A 16,775-nucleotide genomic window follows, 5' to 3' on the forward strand; every position below is an offset into this window, starting at 1 on the left:
CCTTCTTAGCACACTGCTGGTTCATGTTCAGCCACCCATCAGCACCCCCAGATCCTTTTCCACCAGGCTGCTTTCCAGTCACTCTGCCCCAAGCCTGCAGCATTGCTTGGAGCTGTTGTGACCAAAGTACAGAACCCAGCACTTGGCCTTGTTAAACTCCATCCCATTGACCTCAACCCATCCATTGAACCTGTCCAGATCTCCCTGCAGAGCCTTCCTCCTCTTGAGCAGCTCAACACTGCTGCTCAATTTAGTGTCGTCTGCAAACCTGCTGATGGTGCCCTCGATCCCCTCATTCAAATTAGTAATAAAGATATTAAATCATAGAATCATAGAATTGTTAGGGGTGGAAGGGACCTCAAGGATCATCCAGTTCCAACCTCCGGGCCATGGGCAGGGACACCTCACACTAGAGCAGGTTGCCCAGAGCCACATCCAGTCTGCCCTTAAAAACCTCCAGGGATGAGGCTTCTACCACCTTCCTGGGCAACCTGTTCCAGTGTCTCACCATCCTCAAGGGGAAGAATTTCCTCTTAACACCCATATGAATCTAACCATTTCTAGTTTTTTTCCATTCCCCCTAGTCCTATCATTACTTGACACCCTAAAAAGTCCCTCCCCAGCTTTTCTGTAGCCTCCTTCAGATACTGGAAGGCCACAAGAAGGTCTCCTCAGAGCCTTCTCTTCTCCAGACTGCACAACCCCAACTCTTTCAGTCTGTCTCCATAGCAGAGGAGCTCCAGCCCTCTGATCATCCTCGTGGCCCTTCTCTGGACACATTCCAGCACGTCCAGATCCTTCTTGTAATAGGGGCTCCAGAACTGGATGCAGTACTCCAGGTGGGGTCTCAACAGAGCGGAGGAGAGGGGGAGAATCACCTCCCTCGACCTGCTGGCTATAAATAGAACTGTCACAAACACCACTTGTGACCAGCCACTAGCTGGACTGAACTCCCTTTATCACAACTCTTTGGGCCCATCCAGCCAGATGTCCCTACTCTCTGCAGGGAGGTTGAACCTTCCAGGGTCTGTTCCAACCCAGTGCATTCCATGATTCTGTTCCACATATTAAATCAGTGGGGAATACATACCACCTCCATACCTTCCAAAAACAATTTAATACATGCTCTTCGTAATAAATATTCTCTGCACTACAGGTATCAAAAAGTAACTTCCTTACTTAAAAAAAAAAGTGACATACAAATTGAAGCTGGATTTAAGTGGTGCCTGCTGTGCCCTCTGCCATCACCTGGTGCACCGACACAAAATGATCAAAGCCAGATTTGATGATGAAACGCAAGTAAGTGGCTTGGGAATCAGGAAGCTGTAGAAGGAAAAGAAAAATTACTGCACCCTCTGTAGGAACTAACACAAGTACCAGTTACTGCACCCTCTGTAGCAACTAACACAAGTACCAGTTACTGCACCCTCTGTAGCAACTAACACAAGTACCAGTTACTGCACCCTCTGTAGTAATTAACACAAGTACCAGTTACTGCACCCTCTGTAGTAACTAACCCAACTACCAGTTACTGAATCCTCTGTAGTAACTAACAAGTGCCAGGTACTGCATCCTCTGTAGTAACTAACACAAGTACCAGCTACTGCACCCTCTGTAGTAACTAACCCAACTACCAGTTACTGAATCCTCTGTAGTAACTAACAAGTACCAGCTATTGCATCCTCTGTAGTAACTAACACAAGTACCAGTTACTTCACCCTCTGTAGTAACTAGTACAAGTACCAGTTACTAAATCCTCTGTAGTAACTAACAAGTACCAGGTACTGCATCCTCTCTGTAGTAACTGTTGTAGATTAAGGGAAACTAAGAGTGAATTGGTATAACCATAAAGTCCTCCAGAGGCTAGAGAGTCCCAGGGGGACAGGTGGCTTGTCCCAGGATATTGTAATCTGTTACTCTGTTCCATTTCCCTGTAACTCTCTATTTAAGGCACTGTACAGCCAATTCTCTCTCTCTCTTCTCTCCATCCCAGGCCATGTGCTGTTATCTTTATGGTTTGTGGGGAAAGGCTTTCTCCTGGCCTTGGCTGGCAGGGAATTTCCAGCTACACCACTGGGCCTGTTGAAGCCTTCGTAGACCTGGGGCTAGTGGGGTCAGTTTGGCTGCCCTTGGGCCTGCTGAGGCTGAGGGGGGTGGAGGTTTTTGGAAGGCTCTGGAAGGTTTTGGCCTGGTAAGCCTAATTTGTGAATGTACTCCTTTCACCTGAATGCCTTTTGTATATATTTGTAAACAGAAATTCTATTTAAACTTCCAATCCAGTGTGGAGCATTTTTATTTCACTCCTTGGGAAGTGATAAAATATCTTTTCTGTCCTTTTGCCCTGGGCAGCTTGTGGCTCAAAACTAGGACAGTAACACAAGTTCCAAACAACATTTGCAGAGGTTTGTTAAACAGATGGATCTAGGTATTTATTTGTCTGTTCAAATTACACACCAATCAAGCTCTTTTAATACATCTAGCCAGCTTCAGAGTTCCTTTAGATGACAGGAAATCATAAAAAATCCCATCCCTGCCAAATACTGCAGCCTTAACACACTTTTCACACAGTTAGGAGCAGTAAGCAGGTGCAACTTCATGCCATCAGCTACAAAGCAGCAGTTGAGAAGTGCAATTTTCATGCTGCAATCTACAAATCCCTGTACCTAGCATCAACTTAGCTCTAAGTGTAAATACAGACATGTTTTAGTTCCTCATGCTTTCTCTCCAGTTAAGTCTAGACACTCCATTTCATGAACCACTACTGATGGCCACTGGAAATACTCACTGGAAATTCTTCCATTTGGAGCTGTCCTTCTGTGTGTTGCAAATCTAGAAAATACATTTTAAAGCAAACAATGAAGAACAAGTGCAATGCTGTGAAAAGTTTTCACTGGGCTTCAGAGTTGAAGACAGTTTAAGAACCATGAGTTTACACTGCATACAGAAATAGTTTTTTGTTACAAAGTGGTTTAAGATAATACTTCTTGCAAGATCTCAGGGTATATGAACCCCACTCATCAGATTGTTTCCTAAATTGTGACCCAAGAGGCATTAACAAAGAACAAATAAATCCCCACCCACCAAACCAATGCAGGAAATGGCACTTTATTATACAATTATACTTGGTTTCACACTATCACAGTATATCAGAGGTTGGAAGGGACCTCAAGAGATCATCAGGTCCAACCACCCTGCCAGAGCAGAATCACCCAGGGTAGTCTGCACAGCAATGCATCCAGGTGGGTTTGGAAAGTCTCCAGAGAAGCAGACTCCACAACCCCCCTGGGCAGCCTGTTCAGTGCTCTGTCACCATCACTGTAAAGAAGTTTCTCGTCATATTGAGGTGAACTCTTCTATGTTCAAGTTTGAACCCATTGTTCCTTATCACTGTGAACCACCAAAAAGATCCTGCCCCCCTCCACTTGACACCCACCCCTCAGATATTTATAGACATTGATCAGATCCCCCCTCAGTCTTTTCAAGACTAAATAGCCCCAGGGATCTCAGTCTCTCTTCATAGGGGAACATTTTAATTTTTGGAACATAAAATTAAGGGCACAAATAGTGCTTTTAGCTCTTACATAGCATTTTGTATCTTCAAATTGGTCCAGCTCTTGATTTAAACGTGATTATTACAATAATGTCTAATAAAACAATCTTCAAGCCAGATTTGACCACTCAGCAAACAGACATGGGGTTAAAATGCCTCCCTGAAAAAGATCCAATATTATTCTCACAAGATTTCTGCTGCTTCAGGTGCAGAATCTTACCTTTTTCAATGCACTGCTCAAAATCTACTGGGTCTTTGGATACACTTCTTTCAATTCTTAAGGTCCGCACTAAAATACAGACATTTAAAATATCAAGAGAGATTATGACTCTTCAATAACATTGATAGCTTTGTATGGTATTTTTATTGATCATGATATTTATCAATCACTTTTCATTTATAAAGCCCTTTAAAAGCATTAACTAACCCATTCTTCCTTTAACTTCTGGGATAGGACTGTCATATACCCACCATCCTCATGTGCCAGGCTGGACAAAAAACGTTTCCATGGTCAAGCTCCTGTCTCCATGCTCTGACCTTGTAACAGTCCTTTCTGGCTTAGAATTGTTATTTTCCTTCACATCATTTAAACAAAAAGTAAGGATAAGATAGTTCTGCCCTACAAAATTATGAAAATCAATAAATAATTGAAAGCCTAAGTACTGTAATCCTGTCCATTGCCTTAGAACAGTCATTCGTGTGCAAGAGAATGGTGAATTATAAGCTCAGCACAAGGTGCTGCAAGAAGAGAATGAGTGCAGGTGGGGGTAGATTTCCCATCTTTTTCTGATTTATCTATGAAAACCTTTTGATGTAGAGGGCAGCTACATGAAGCTTATGATAGGCTGTGTGTCTGTTATAAGAAACTACCTCCAGAATCACAGGATGTTATGGGTTGGAAGGGACCTCCAGAGATCTTCCAGTCCAACCCTGCTGCCAGAGCAGGACCACAGAATCTAGTGCAGGTCACACAGGAACACATCCAGACAGGGCTTCAAAGTCTCCTGAGAAGGAGACTCCACAACCTCCCTGGGGAGCCTGTTCCAGTGCTCTGTCACCCTTACAGTAAAGAAGTTCCTCCTCATGTTGAGGTGGAACTTCCTGTGCTGTAGTTTACATCCATTGCCCCTTGTCCTATCACAAGGTGCAACTGAGCAGAGCCTGTCCCTTCCTTCCTGACACCCAGCACTCAGATATTTATAGACATTTATTAGACCTCCTCACAGTCTTCTCTCCAAATTAAACAGCCCTAGGTCTCTCAGCTTTTCCTCATAAGGCAGTGCTCCAGTCCCTTAATCTTCCTTGTAGCCCTCCATTGAACTCTCTTGTGTAGATCCCTGTCTCTCCTGAACTAAGGAGCCCAAAACTGAATGAGGTGAGGTCTCTCTAGGGTAGAGGGGGAGAAGAACCTCCCTTGATCTGCTGGACACACTCTTCTTAATGCACCATTAGCCTTTCTTGGCCACAAGGGCACGTTGCTGTCCCATGGATAACTTCTTGTGCACCAGGACTCCCAGGTCCTTCTCCACAGAGCGCTCTCCAGCAGATCACCTCGCAGCCTGTACTGGTGCAATTTATTATTCCTCCCCAGATGCAGAATGTGACACTGGTGTGAGAATTTACACAAAAGACACAAGCATACATTTTTAACATGTTACATACTCCAGACCACCATACATGAAGCCTTACCCAAGTAACACTGGATTGCCACTTTGCTGATTGCTACACACTCAGGAAAACCAATAATAAATTCTTGGGGGAACATGCCTGTCGTTGTCCAAAACGTTTCTGAACTTCTGTGAAGAGAACAGGACAAAACCCTCACCTGCAGCTCTCCAGCTACAACTCTCTTAAAACAAATTTATCACAAAACAACGAAAAAGCCGCTGGGGGGTATTTTAAGCAAAGCCCTGACATTGGAGATGGTCTCTGGAGACATATGTTCAGGCTCTGTACCCGAGCAGGACCACGGTGGGGGTCACAGAAACAGATTTCAACACGAACGGAAAGGCAAAAGACCGCGCCAAAGGGGGCAGGCTACGGTTAAGGGCCGCACCGAGCTGGATATCCAGGGACAGCGGCCGCCCCAGAGGAGCCGCTCCCGCCGGGACCTGCGCCCCGCTCCCGGCCCCTCAGCGCCCTGCTCACCCGTCCGCCATGTTCTCGGCAGGGTGCTGCTCGTCACTGGAGGTGGCCAGGACGACGGCAGCCCCCGCGGAGCTCAGGCACCAGTCGGTGGCCCTCATCTCAGTGCAGCGGCCGGCAACGGAGCAACGGGGAGGGGGAAGCCGAGCCTGCCGCTACCAGGCAACGGCGTCCCCACCAAACCCGGCCGCTCCCGCCGTTCCTCCCGCGGTAACTGCGCCGTGCTTTGCGCGTCAGCCTCAGCCTGAGCGCGGGGCAGCCAGAGCCCTTCACAGCCCCGCTGCCCCTCCTTCTTGGCCGGTGCCGTAGCCTCCTAAGAGTCCCACACCCAGGCCTCCCTCACAGGAGGTCTGGGAGCGGGGGACTTTCCCCAACGAGAGCGGGAGAGGTTAACGAAGCCCTAGCGCACGCCGCCACCCCTCAGCGACACCTCTGCTCCCGGCATGCCCCGCGCCGCCCCGGCCCGGTCCCCGCCCCCGGCGCGGCGCCGCCCGCGGGCGCTGCGGGACGGGCGGCGGGAGCGCCGAGCCGCGGGCTCGCTGAGGGCGCGTCGAGGCGGCCCCTCTCGGGGCAGGTAGGTGGAGACCGGGCCGGTGGCCCCAGTGGGGCACGGGCAGCGGGGCGCTCGCCTGCATGCCTCCTGGCCGGGGCGGGGACCTCTCCCCTTGCGCCCCTCGGGGCTGCGCCCGGTCACGGCGCGCTCAGCCCCCGGCCAGGGCCTGAACCCCTCTCCCGCCCCCGCGTAACTAGAGCTGGTATCCCCGGTCCCTCTCTTGCCGGATAGCGCCCGATCCCTTACCACGCTCTTTCCCCCTCAGGCAGAGCCTGATCCCCTCCGGCTCCGCCGGACCGGAGCCCCGAGCTCCTCAGGACCCCGTGCCTCTCCTGCGTGCTGCCATGGCAGGGTCTGCACCCTCCTGCCCCACGCCAAGACTCCCGCTCACCAGCCAAAACCCCCTGGAACCGGCCGGTCTAGGCTGGGGAAGGGACACTGGGACCCTGTTCATTCTTCCAGGGAGGGAAATTCTGGGGGAGGCTCCCTCGCCCTGCTGCAGTCAGCCATTTGCCCTCCTGCTCGTTCCCTACGCCAGCAGCAGGGACAGGCCAAGCTGTGGGGACACTTGCCACACAGCAGTCCCAGGGGCCCTCCCGCTTCCCGTGCCTGTGGCGGCCTGGGATCCAGCCCCAGGCCTCTGATGGACACCAGGCACGGAGTGGCAGGGCCCTGCCAGGGCAAAGGCCCTTCAGCTCTGCCAGCCCTGGGTTCAGTTCTCACCCGAGGGGTGTTTGTAGGTTGGTGGCAGACAGCGCACACCCCTGCGTCGTGCAGCCTGCCCCATCCTCACACTGCAGGGTTATGTGACTGGCTCAGGACACTGAGGAGAGCTGCCAGTGTTTGGGGTCTTTGCTGAATGGTGTTTTCCTCAGTGGTTATTCTTTACCTGTCTATGGTTTGTTGTTGCAGAACCGCACGAGGGGAATGTCTTACTGTCTCCACTCAGAAAGCCATGTGGATACTGGGCCAATATATGTGCGTGAAAATGGGAAGCTGCATTTGGTAAATCAGGCTGCAGGCAGCATACACAATGTCGCTCCAACAACAAGACCCTTCAGGCTGTTTTCCAGAGAGTTTTCCGTGGAGCTTTGTATGAACAGGGAGGACGACAGGGCAAGGAGGCAGAGGACTGATCATTTCATCTTCACCTACACGAGGGAGGGCAATCTCCGGTACTCGGCCAAGTCTCTCTTCAGCCTGGTGCTGGGTTACATTTCTGACAATGTTGACCACATTGACTCGTTGATTGGGTTCCCAGAGCAGATTGCTGAAAAGCTCTTTTCAGCTGCAGAAGCAAGACAGAAGTTCACGGAACCAGTGACAGGACTGAGAGCTCTGCAGAAGTTTACTGAAGCTTATGGGGGTTTGGTGCTGTGCTCCTTATGCTTGCGAAATAGGTGAGTGAGTTCAGTAACAAATGCCACCATCACCTCTAGTGCCTTTTGCTAGCACACTTGAAGGTTCCCTTGAATTATTTTTGTTCTCTTGGCTTCGTGACACCACCTAATTCTAATGAAATTACCTGGGGCTTCTCTCACTCTTCTGTTTGCTTCCTTGTGTCCCATCCTTTCTTACAAGTGCAGCTTCTGGTTTCAGACTAAGACAGTAACCATAACACAAGTAACAGACTACATCTCTGTTAACTGACTGGATTTTATGTGAAGGATTAAACCTCCAACTAGTTTTAAACAATAAGAGTCAGCTCTTCCATGCAATCTGTGTGTTCAGTGCCTTCTCAGGTATTTCAGGGGATGTTTTTGTAATTGCTGTTCATAAGCATTTGACCACTTAGCTGACTGTAACAGATAAAAATACACTCTTGCAACCTGTCTAGTCTTATTTACTATAAGTTTGCTATATCCTTTCATTTTGGGGGCTCAGAAGATCCAGTCTTGTGGGTAAGCTACAGGCTTTGAAGTCAGGTAGGTTTTCTCTTAAGTTATTGTGGTTCCCATCCTTGAGTGTACTTTAAGGAGGTTCTAATCAGTCCAGCACCAGTTTTCCATCTTCTCAATGTTGTCTTTCACTGAAAGAGAGTCTTGCCAAGCTTAAACCTGGATTATGTTTCTAAAGCCTTACTCCTACTTAAGCAGGAATTAGTAATATAAGCAGTCTACCTTCTGGAAAAAAAAGATGGTTTTCCAGTTTAAAATCAAAGTACAGGCACATTCATCTGAAGTGCCAAGGATCTTCTGAGCACAGTAGGAATGCTTGACTAGAGGTCGATCGTCCTTTGTTTTATCTTTTAAACCCCCTGCCTTTTTATGTCTGGTACAGACACTGTTATGGGCTTCATTCAGAAATGAACTCTCTCCTATCTTTTGCCATCATAGAAAGCTGAGTTAAGTATGGAGTCTTTGAAATCCAGGAAGATGTTAAAGCATTTCCTGATGAATCTTACTTCTAAAAGAGCCTACTCTTTTCTACACACCTGCCCTGAGCTAGCAGCGTGTCTCGAGCTGGCTTGTGCTCTGCTGTATCTACTGCCTTCCACAGAGCTGAACTGCATGGCAGAGGGATCTGCTGGGATGGTCTCATAGGGATAATCATAGTGGGAGGGTACTAAGGCCCTCTTATTTGCATGGCCAGAGAGGTGTTCCTTCAGGGCTCAAATTACTGAGCACCCCTCATTTCAGCAGTGAAGGTGCTGACCTTGGGGTTTGTCATGCTTTGGGGAACACATTCAGGAGAGCTCAGTGAATTTGGGGCTTGAGTTGCCTCAGGGAAAAACAAACGAATGCAGGGGAGATGGGGGAGGTAACGACTGCTCCGTGCTCATTACTGCATATTTATGCATGCCATTCTTCAGTGGCTTGTTCCCATCTCTAAACCTCCTACTGACTAGTTCCAGCACAGATGTTTGCATGGCTGCAGAGGGAATGAGATCAGGGAACCAGTGCAGCTGAAAAAAATAACTCACTGTGTAACTGCTGCCTGGGCTGTAGTCACAACCCTAGCTGGAGTCCTGTGGGTGTCCTGTAGGACTTTTATTATCTCTAGTGACGTATTTTATTTACATAAATGAAAAGTAAAATGTTACCATTTGACAAGCCATCCTGATATATTTGAAGTAGATTTTTAAACCTGCATGAATGTGGGTTTGTCTCCACACATCCCAGCTTCTGAGGAAGAGCAGTGAGTGAAGCTGATTTACAGTAGACTATAATATGGGGTATGTATTATTCTGAAATAACAGGATAAGAAGTCCCTAACAAGTCTCTAACTATGTTTGCAAGTTGAAGTCTTCATTGTTAGTCCAACATTTTGAACTATACATAATAAGGTAGTTTGGACAGCTGGCCAGTTAATTCCTGTTAGTTTCCACAGAAGTACTCGAAAGAAACAACTGCATTAAGCCTGTGACATCTGAGGACAGAGGTGCTGCCTCATGTGCCTGAGCAGTGGCATTTGATTTGTTTTTCTTTCCCCTCTTTGCAGGTACTTGGTTATCTCTGAAAAGCTAGAAGAAATCAAGTCTTTCCGGGAGCTGACATGTTTGGATCTCTCCTGTTGTAAACTTGGAGACGAACATGAGCTGCTGGAACACCTCACCAAAGAGGCTCTGTCTAGGTACCCATTTCTTGGCACATAACCAAAAATGACACTTTCTTGGGTTTTTTTTAACCTGCAGTTGAAAGAATGAGCCTGTGACTTAAAAGTTTCACAGGCACCAACATGTCAAGTTTGAAGATTTTGGTTGTTCATAAAACCCATTGCTGAGGTATCAGTATCAGAGAACATTAGAGGTTGGAAGAGACCTCCAGAGATCATTGAGTCCCCCCCACACACCCCACCAAAGCAAGATCACCTAAGGTAGTCTGCACAGGAATGCATCCAGGCTGGTTTTGAATGTGTCCAGAGAAGGAAGACTCCACAACTTCTCTGGGCAGCCTGTTCCAGTGCTCTGTCACCCTCACTGTGACTGGAGATCTGGGAGTAGCTGCTCACAGAAATGCTCCTGTTGAGCTAGGAGGGGGGATGCAAGAACATTTGTTAGTCCTCCTAGGCCAGGTTTCTTCCTTGCTGCTTTTCACTACAGTGAATAAAGCAGACAGAAGGGTTGGCGCAGGAAGACCTTGGCCCTCCCAACAGCATTAGGAGATTTTGCAGAGCTGTTTAAAATGATGACCCTGAGCTGTGTGTTTGTATCTCTGCTGCCAGCATCAAGCGGCTTCTCCTGAAGGACAACTCTCTGTCAGACGCAGGCCTGCGCAGGATGACGGCACCGGTCCGGGTGCTGAAAAGGGGACTTGAGAACCTCATGATGCTAGACTTGTCTTGTAAGTACTTCATGGCTGAATACCAGCAGGAACCTGTGTCCTTTCTGATAAAGAGCTTATCCTCCTTAAGTACAATTAATGTGATGATTCCTGCGAGCCAAGTACTCACCCTCAGATTTCACCAGCAATCTTCCAGAAGGCACAGGTCATGCCTGAAGTCTCAGCCTTGTTACTTACATTAAGATTTATAATAGCTTGAGGATTGGTACTGTAAATACTTGTATTTTGATCATTAGAGGGAATCACAGAATGGTAGGGGTTAGAAGGGACCTCCAGAGGTCATCAAATCCAGCCCCCCTGCCAAAGCAGGATCACCCAGGGCAGGCCAACAGGAGTGAGGTGGGGGTTGGACTCTTCTCCTTAGTATCAGGTGATAGAATAAGAGGAAATGGCCTCAAGTTGCAGCAGGGAAGGTTTAGGCTGGAGGTTAGGAACAATTTCTTTCCTGAAAAGAGTGGTCAGGCATTGGAACAGGCTGCCCAGGGAGGTAAAGTCACTGTCCCTGGAGGTGTTCAATAAATACATGGACATGGCACCTGAGGACACAGTTTAATGGCCATGGTGGTGTTAGGGTAGAAACCTTAAGTTGAAAGTTAGAAAAATCGTTTTTGACTCACTTTCAGCACATAAAAGCATACTACAGAAAAAGGCTTCCTTCTCCTTGTTCCAGTGGTAACTTTTGGAACCAGTATTTTCCTGGCCTTCTGACCATCTTTCTCCTCAGACTGCAATTTAACTTCACTTGACCTTACAGGTAACCCTAAAATCACTGATGTGGGAATTGGATACCTTCTTTCTTTCAAGAAACTGAATTGTTTGGACATTTCTGGGAGTGGTCTGAAGGTAAAAATGCATCTGTCTAAGTTTAGTGGGCAAGGATAAGGAGCTGTTCTTCCCTTCATTGCTTCCTTTCCCTTGTCCCCAGGACGTTGATGCTGTCATTAAGCGGATCCAAACACAAATTGGCCTGGTTCACTCACAAGTGCCTCTGAAAGAGTTTGATCATAGCAACTGCAGAACAGAGGGATGGGCAGAGCAGGTAGGGGGAGCTGAAGTCTGGTTTACTCTCTAGAAACTGTCCTCAGAGACTATTAAATCACCAGATAAGAAAGAACAAGGGACAGAGAGTTGCTTCTGTCCATTTTACAAGACCCATTTTAATCCCTTGAACTGTTGTTGCAGACAGTTCTGCAGTGGGAGCAGGCAGTTATGGAAGCCACCAAGCCACAGGACAACTTGAGATCCAGCACAGCAGCTCTGCGCTTCTGTATGTAACTCCATGGACACCATGCAGCTTATTTTCTTTAAACAAGTAGGAAAATATTCCTTGTAGCAAAGTACAAGCAGCATCTCAGGTGTGCAATTGAAGCCATTTGTGTAACTGCATTGCTGTGAGTTTCTTCATTTGTTAACTATGCTGGCTGACTCTAAACCACAGCCTAGCAGCATGCTCAGGGTAACATATAATTACTGAGTTTTCTCCTGCAAATTCTGAGTCCAAAATAGAAATGTTCTCTTTCCTGTGCACTTTTCAGCAAGGCAGAGTCAGTATTCCAAGTTGGCTTGGCCAAAACAATTTATAACACAAGTACGCATTTCACAGCATGATCCTGGTTTTACCAAAGCCTAAACTGACTTCTTTTTTTTCCTCCCGCTGTAGATGGCAAGACACACAGAATAGAGGAAGCAGCCAAATGCAAACCAGTGGAAGCAGACACAAAAGCATCAGGGAACTTGCAGTTTTATAAGGAAAAAGTTCAGAATTGCCATTTCCCTTTGAAAAAGGAGGTTTCAGGCAGCCATGAATTAAAGAACCATAAAAAAAGAGCTTTGGCTGAACAAGAGAGGGAAAGGACTTCCAAACAGAAACATCTGTGCCTTACGGTGGAGGACTGGGATCTGTTAAATACCTACTGAGTCAGGAAGAAGTAGGCCTTGGGTTTGTTGTTTTCTTGCTGCTGACATGGAGAGGGAGGAGAGCAGAACTGTTGGATCTGTCTGCTGTGATGTGCTTGTGGGTTAGCCTATGCTTGGGGAGGGGGAGAGCCAAGGAGAAGGGTGAGGATGCTATTGTATATTTTCAATACATAATGATTTTTTCAAATAAAGTTTCTGTTGTCATCCTTGGCTCATTCCTCTGACAGAGATCATTCACAGAAGGAGCTGGCCCTCTCCATCCTCCTGTCTTGCCTCCTGAGGGACAGAAGACTGATCACTGCAGCTCGTCTGAAACAAAGCTACACTGTGCTTGTCAAGAGCCCTGGGACTTTAATAATGCTGGTAGAACATAAACCTCAGCCTGTAAGCACAAGGCTGTGCTGACAGAGCTCTGACAAAGGCAGGAAGCAAAGAGGATAAGCACAGGCCGCAGGGGAGGAAGGCAGAGAGGCAATAACCCCTCAGTAACAGTTACTGCAGAAATCCAGAGCAGAAGTCCCCAGTCTCCCTCATTTTAGCCCAGGAAATGAAAGCTGAAATTGGGTTATGGGAGAGATTAGACTCTCCGTGTAATATATTTTCCCTTACAAACACATTCATACAATCCCAGAATGTTAGGGGTTGGAAGGGACCTCCAGAGACCATTCAGTCCAACCCCCCTGCCAGAGCAGGATCACCCAGGGCAGGTCACACAGGAACACATCGAGGCAGGTTTTGAAAGTCTCCAGAGAAAGAGACTCCACAACCTCTCTGGGCAGCCTGCTCCAGGGCTCTGGCAACCTCACAGTGAAAAAGTTTTCTGTTCCCATGGAACCTCTACTCCAGCTTGCACCCATTGCCCCTGATCCTGTCACTGGACATCCCTGAGCAGAGCCTGGCTCCATCCTCCTGACACTGCCCTGCACATCTTTATGAACAAATGAGGTCACCCCTCAGGCTCCTCTGCTCCAAGCAGAGCCCCAGCTCTCTCAGCCTTTCCTCAGCAGGGAGATGTTTCACTGCCTTCAGCACCACTGTAGCTCTACGCTAGACTCTCTCAAATAGTTCCCTGAGATCCTTCTTGAACTGAGGGGCCCAGACCTGGACACAGTATTCCAGATGCAGAGCAGAGGGGCATGAGAACCTCAACAGCCACCCCAGATTTCTTCAGTAGCCCTCTAGCACTGTGGAGCTCTGCTGACCTGCCCATGTAAGATGCAGGCCTGGGAGAACTGTGCACTCCTTTCCTTAAATTTCTTCCTGGCCAGCAGACTCCCTCTGTCAAACACACCACTATGTAAATTCTGTCCTAGGAGGACTCAGACGCACCACTAAGTCCTCAACCCACTAGCCCTGCTCATTGCTCTCCCTCCATGAGGCACACAGCCTCATGGAACAGGGCAGGGACCAGGAACAGGGCAAAAAAAGAAAACTGCAGGAGGTGACTCACTCTGAAAGAGATGGGCTCAGCCAAGCCCCTGCTTGAACTGCCCACAGTGTCCCTGGCTGTTTCCAGGCTGCTTTCTGAGTCTTGCTGCCCATGGACTGCTACTTCCCACCTCTCTCTTGGCTGCTGTCTTCCCAGGTGTAAATGCAGAGCAGGATGAGTCCACAGTTCCTCTTTCCTAACCTGAGGCTATCAGTCACAGCTCTGGCGTCCCAGGAGCACAACTGCTACAGAGACATCACCCAGAGAGCAACCCTGAGCTCTACCCTGCAGGTACCCAGTGGGTCAGTTCCCCAGACACCAGTAAACATTACTGGCTAGCTTAGATGCAGAGGCCACATTCCTGACCCCATTTCTTTGTGGTTCAACTAATTACAAAGCTAAGTGATGCCAGAAAGGGAGAGGAATATTGTGTGGGGCTTCCTCTTTGCAGACAGGGATGTCCTCCATGTGCCCTAAGCCTGCCTCTGTTTCCTCCCCCTCCTGCTGAAGGACATAGAAGGTGGCACAATAACCTTTCCTGCCTTGGGCCAGACATTTGCCTTCTTTATCACATCTCACAATAACGTTAACAATTCCTAGATCTCACCATCGTCCCAATTGCTATCTCCTGCTTTCTGCTGCAGTGGAGAAGCATCAGCATTCCACACAGCAAACAAGCACCCAGCTCCCTACTCTCACACACTGCATGTCCTCACCCTTTCCTCTTCACCCTCACCAGCATCTTGAAACTTGGCAGAGGGGAGTTGTGGTGAAGATCTACAAATATTGGATGGGAGACGGAGCAGCTGCCATACAGGTCAGCCTAACCAGCATCTTCTTCCCAACCACAGCAGACATCAGGGGCTCCAGAAGTTCTTGGCTGCCCCAATCTCTTTGATACAGAGCAAATGTTTTTCTTTACCCACCACATCAGCTGGCTCTGTGCTCTGAGGGTTTCTGTATTTTTGAACAGCTGTTCAGTTCAGTCCTTACCAACTACAGTTGTTCTGTTATTCATACACAGCTCCCATCATGAAGGATAAGATTATCCTTGCCTTCCTTTCCCACCTTTTTTTGACCACTGCCCTGTAGAAGTCAGCAGCAGTTGTAGCCCACCTGCCCCTTTCCCTGTGAAGGGAGCTTTTGTTGCACATCCTCCCACTTCAAAGCCAAGGAACAAGCAAACAGACCATGACTAGAGACAACTGGGACCAGAAAGAAGCTCTTCTTCCCCAGGAGGTGAGGTTGACCCAGCAGCACTGCCTCTGAATCACCCCTTCTTGAGCAACTCCTACACAATGCTGCAAGACTTCCTTGCTGGTTGCCCTAGAATGTATTTTAGGGTAACAAGAGGAACAACAGCAACTACAGTAAGCCAGGCTTTATTCACCAGCCCCAGCCCAGCCTTGTTGAAGTGTCAGCTGTCTGTGACTGCAGTACAAACCTGCATCTCCACTTCAGGCTTTGGCTGAGACTGGAAGGTGGCAAGTGAGAAATGTTTACCTACAAGACTCTTAATCTCTCTTCCCAGATGCAGCACTGAATGCTCTGCAGTAATGTTTTACAGGCACAGAGAAAGCAACCATCCATCCCAGGCAGGCCTGGAGAAGGACAGGTTGTTCAATTCAGCTTTCAAAGTTTCCTGTAGTACCAGTTCCACTGTGCAGAATTTGCCATCTCACTGCAGGTGAAGGATGAGTCACAACACTGCAAAGCTACTTAGGAAAGATCTCCCAGATCCACAGCTGTAGCCCAGGAACAAATTAGAGCAAACATTCTCCACTGATACAAATCATGGTGGCAGGCAGAGCTGCACATACAGGGTAGAGAGAAAATGAGTGAATAGGGGTTTGTTTTTAAAGATCTGTGACTTGGGATGGTGGTGGAAAGATCACCTGAGGTTCATTTTGGGCCTAAAAAAGGAAGTGCCCTCACTGTAAATGTGGGGTTATTTTTCAGAGATGATGTTTTAGACACAGAGCAGACTTTCAAAGGAGCAGAGAAAGAGCACATCTTTCTGAATTTCAGTGGCACATCTGTAGCTGCATCCTGAGCAGTGCTTTGAAGGTTTATCTGCCTGATCCTGCTTGGGTGGCAGAAGAACAAAACCAGCAAGAAGCAGAACCTGTGTCACCCCACACTGCCTTGGGAGCAGCACTTGTTTTTTCTGCTGCTCTCTCCTCCAAGGCTGCAATGTTTTTTTGCCAATTTCAGTACAAATACATGACAGCCCTGTGGCTGTTCTCAGGCTGCTCAGCTGCTACTCCAAAACTGCACAGCCCTGAGAGAAGTGCATTTTACATACATGCTGCTTTCCTGCCCTGGCTTGCAGGGACAGCTGCGTGGTCACAGGGACCAGTCGTTTATTCCACAAACCCTGAACCATCTCCACTTCAGTCTTCCTTGCCATTATGCTCCTCTGCATTGGCCTTCAGGGTTTGAGAGCAGCACAGGGAATGGCCTCTGTAGCAGCTCCCCATAGTGTCATCTCAGCACAGCTGAGATTTCCAGGGAAGCGTCTTGGGAGCATCAATGTAGAGCCTTCAAAGCCACTGCTGAAACCATCTGCAGATGTGCTCTGAACACAAACACAAGCTTCTGCTCCTGCTTGTGAAGATCAGGAGTGTGAAGATGTGTTAGAGGGAAGTGCTAACCTCACTCAGCTCCTATTCTTTAGGGTAGTCCTCAGTGTACCTTCACCTGTCTGCCTGCAAAGGCATCAGCATGTCCATGCATGAGAAGCCCTTTGCCCAGGGTTGGTCAGACATGGTGTCTGTGTTGGCAGCAGCTGGTGAACGTACCCAGCAGCCTGCACACAATCCATCAAAGCAAGCTCCAAGACAGGCAGGTCATCCTGGGAGGAACAACTAGGTGTCATCTATTTGTTTTAAGAAGCTA

At 48.1% G+C, this 16,775-nt stretch overlaps 2 protein-coding genes across 2 annotated transcripts; one reads left to right on the top strand and one right to left on the bottom strand.

The window, feature by feature from the left end:
• Window positions 1-1,196: 1,196 nt before the first annotated feature.
• Window positions 1,197-5,796, bottom strand: IFT25 (intraflagellar transport 25). Its single transcript, XM_054384387.1, has 5 exons — window positions 5,699-5,796; window positions 5,240-5,346; window positions 3,771-3,839; window positions 2,786-2,829; window positions 1,197-1,323 (listed from the first exon to the last, which is right to left on the bottom strand). The coding sequence occupies exons 1-5, from the start codon at window positions 5,794-5,796 to the stop codon at window positions 1,216-1,218; spliced, it is 426 nt and encodes a 141-aa protein (XP_054240362.1). The 3' UTR covers window positions 1,197-1,215.
• Window positions 5,797-6,236: 440 nt separating this feature from the next.
• Window positions 6,237-12,614, top strand: LRRC42 (leucine rich repeat containing 42). The gene is made up of 8 exons (XM_054384292.1): window positions 6,237-6,269; window positions 7,161-7,648; window positions 9,690-9,821; window positions 10,413-10,531; window positions 11,286-11,374; window positions 11,457-11,570; window positions 11,714-11,798; window positions 12,192-12,614. Exons 2-8 carry the CDS (start codon window positions 7,176-7,178, stop codon window positions 12,446-12,448), a joined length of 1,269 nt encoding a protein of 422 aa, XP_054240267.1. The 5' UTR covers window positions 6,237-6,269; window positions 7,161-7,175; the 3' UTR covers window positions 12,449-12,614.
• Window positions 12,615-16,775: the final 4,161 nt, after the last annotated feature.

This window comes from Indicator indicator, chromosome 10, assembly GCF_027791375.1.
Source record: "Indicator indicator isolate 239-I01 chromosome 10, UM_Iind_1.1, whole genome shotgun sequence".
Classification (NCBI taxonomy): domain Eukaryota; kingdom Metazoa; phylum Chordata; class Aves; order Piciformes; family Indicatoridae; genus Indicator; species Indicator indicator.

What these genes read in the sequence shown, in the direction of transcription:
- IFT25 (XM_054384387.1), bottom strand. Translation starts at nt 5,796, where the DNA reads ATGAGGGCCACCGACTGGTGCCTGAGCTCCGCGGGGGCTGCCGTCGTC. An exon ending in GGCAATCCAGTGTTACTTGG is followed by an intron (nt 3,840 to 5,239) that starts GTAAGGCTTCAT and finishes TCTGTATTTTAG; the next exon opens with TGCGGACCTTAAGAATTGAA. An exon ending in TGAGCAGTGCATTGAAAAAG is followed by an intron (nt 2,830 to 3,770) that starts GTAAGATTCTGC and finishes TGTATTTTCTAG; the next exon opens with ATTTGCAACACACAGAAGGA.
- LRRC42 (XM_054384292.1), top strand. Translation starts at nt 7,176, where the DNA reads ATGTCTTACTGTCTCCACTCAGAAAGCCATGTGGATACTGGGCCAATA. An exon ending in CATGATGCTAGACTTGTCTT is followed by an intron (nt 10,532 to 11,285) that starts GTAAGTACTTCA and finishes TTGACCTTACAG; the next exon opens with GTAACCCTAAAATCACTGAT. An exon ending in CACAGCAGCTCTGCGCTTCT is followed by an intron (nt 11,799 to 12,191) that starts GTATGTAACTCC and finishes CTCCCGCTGTAG; the next exon opens with ATGGCAAGACACACAGAATA.